General features: G+C 35.6%; 1 protein-coding gene across 4 annotated transcripts in view; it reads left to right on the top strand.

Moving 5' to 3' along the window:
• The window catches only part of LOC107618205 (3-phosphoinositide-dependent protein kinase 2), a 6,524-nt gene continuing 3,845 nt past the window's right edge, over positions 56-2,734 (top strand). For 2 of the 4 annotated variants that reach the window (XM_016320197.2, XM_021110369.1), the window contains exons 1-3: positions 56-775; positions 1,796-1,976; positions 2,147-2,199. In XM_016320197.2, the coding sequence (XP_016175683.1) occupies positions 584-775; positions 1,796-1,976; positions 2,147-2,199 (426 nt within the window). In that variant the 5' untranslated portion in view covers positions 56-583. The remainder of the gene's footprint in view (positions 776-1,795; positions 1,977-2,146; positions 2,200-2,734) is intronic. The other 2 variants (XR_001615166.2, XM_016320196.2) reach the window with 1 other exon arrangement.

The following is a 2,734-nucleotide window of genomic DNA, read 5'->3' as shown; positions in this document are numbered from 1 at the left end:
ACTTTACCCATCTCATTTTATCCACATTCCAAATCCCAAATTCCAAATAAACAAGAAAGAGACACAAAAGCATGAAATTGCACAAAAGCTTGTAATGATATGCATTATTTATGCAACAGCTTCACCTCCTCCCATGAAAGGTGTTTCCATTCCTGATTTAGCCATAATAGCCACAGAACTGAAGAGAGAGAAAAATCAAAATCAAAATTCAAAGGCATAAGAGAAAATTGAATGATCCTCCACCATCATTCCTTCCCCATGTGATGTGCCACCTCTTCCTCTTCAATTCTTCCCATTCCTCCTCCTTAATCTTCCCCTTCTTTCTTTTTCTATCTCTAAGCATAGGGTTTTCAAATTGGGGAAACAAAAACAAACCTTAAAGCTGAAAACTTTCACATTGTAATCACGCAATTCGCTTCGCCCTTTTCCTTTTGATCCAAAAGGGGTTCCGGGGTTGGTCTCCGTTTGACCGCACATTTCCCCAGGTTATTTTCTTTAGAGAGAGAATGTGATGGGAATGTTAGATTGGGAACTTCCGTGTTTTTGAAAAGAAAAGAAAAAATTGTTTTTTGGCAGCTGAGAAATGTTGGAAATGGAGAAGGATTTCGATTCAAAGTTGAAGATTCAGGGGAATTCTTCCTCTTCCAATGGTGGTGGTAGTGGTGGGAATAATGTACCGAGATCCAAAAGCTTTGCTTTTAGGGCTCCTCAGGAGAATTACACCATTCAGGACTTTGAACTGGGCAAGATCTATGGAGTTGGCTCTTATTCTAAGGTATGACACGTGGAATTATGATTTTTTGTTTCTTTTTTTGGTCCCTGAAGGGTTGATATTGGTTTGCATTTTATTTATTTATTGTTTATCATTTTTGTATTTTTCTGGATGTGCTTTGCTGGGTGCATGAATCCTATGAATGATGCTGGGGCATTATGATTTTTCTGTCGTTGTTTTTTATTTTTATTTTTTATGGTTAGGATAATTGTTGACGGGTGTTGTGCAGTAGAGATCATAGATAAACATGTTATTGTTTTATGAAACGCCATTTGGTAGCTATATTAGGAAATTTCGATTTATAAGGAAGGTTCTTTTTTGTATGCTATGTCATGAATACAACAATAAGCTTTATCCGGGTTGGTTGCATAGATCAAACAACGCTATTGAGCTCTATCATATATTATGTCTATAGTGAGTGAGATTGTTTACATGTAGATCTCCTTTCACCATCTCATATATGTCTTTTTGGGTCTTCCTGTATCATTCGACCCCTGTCTACCTTCCATCTCATCCACCTTCCTAATTGAATGTTCTGTCGATCTTCTTCCCATATGAATGTTTGCTGAAAAACCTGTTATGAAGATTGCTTGGAGTTGCTCTTCTACAACAAAAGCTACTATATTTTGTGTACTAGTTTCATAGATTTAGATTTGGGTGCCAACATATTTTCTTTTAAGAAATAAATGGAGCCTAGATGTTACTTATGAAGTGATTGATGAGTGGCACTTAAGTTGCACTGCTAGAAGTGAAGGAAATCGTAGGCGAAGCACCTGAGCTGCATTTTAATAAACACTTTCCTTTGCTTTTCTTTCTCAACTGATTTTCCCACTTTACATATACTTTTTTTGGCTTATTGTGGTGGTAGATTTCAATTCTAGTTGTTTGAACAAAACATTTATCTTATTCTTTTAACTCTGTAGGAACTTGAATTTTCTATAGTTTGAGCATATAGGATTTTTTTTCTTTTGTCCTTTCCCCCGGGATTAAAGGATCCAAACATCTTTCTTATTATGTTTAAAGGTTGTGAGGGCAAAGAAGAAGGACACAGGAACCGTGTATGCGATGAAGATCATGGACAAAAAATTCATTACTAAAGAGAACAAAACAGCCTACGTGAAGTTGGAACGCATAGTTCTCGATCAATTGGATCATCCTGGAATTGTGCGCCTATATTTCACATTTCAAGACACTTTTTCTCTATGTGAGTATTCCTGGATGCTTTTTCTCTTTGTACTTGCTTTTGCACTCTCTTACTCCTCTCTGTGATTTCTTCTCTACTTTCTTCTCCTCAAGTTTGCCAGGGTGGCTTATTTGCTATTTGACATTTTATCTCCTTTTTTTTTTCGCTCTGTTCCTTTTTCATTCGAGAAGACATGGCACTTGAATCCTGTGAAGGTGGAGAACTTTTTGATCAAATAATCAGGGTAAGCTAACATAAAACTTGAAGGCATGTGTTCAATGTGCTGCAGTATATATCTTGTTTGGAAAGAAAATTAAAAAAATTTCCATGGCACCTGCTGAAGGTGTGTTGGTCCCATAGGACAGAAAGTTTATTCCGATGTTAGGTATTGATGCAAAAACAATTAAACCATGACTTGTGCTTTGATTTTATTATGCTCTTTATAGTTTTCCATTTGAGAGAAAAATTTTCCCTGGGGGTTCTCAAGATTCAAGATAAATAAATATGATATCAAACTAATTTAGATGTCTCATATCAAACTAATTTTTTGCCTTAAGCTTCCATTCTACTTATTTGACTAGATTGACTAACTGCCATAGTAAATTTGTTCATAAAGTATTATTCTAACCCTAGGTAACCATAGTTTACAGTATGAAAGTATGAATATGAGATGTAATATCTACATATTGAAAACCAATGACCTTGTGCCCCTTAACAAGATTCCTTTATTATAAGTTCAATTCTTGTAACCTAATTTGCTTCTCTTTTGTTAGAAGTTG

This window comes from Arachis ipaensis, chromosome B09 (assembly GCF_000816755.2).
Source record: "Arachis ipaensis cultivar K30076 chromosome B09, Araip1.1, whole genome shotgun sequence".
Taxonomy (NCBI): domain Eukaryota; kingdom Viridiplantae; phylum Streptophyta; class Magnoliopsida; order Fabales; family Fabaceae; genus Arachis; species Arachis ipaensis.
Note: the sequence above shows the minus strand (reverse complement) of the source record. Positions and strands in the feature narration are given on the sequence as shown.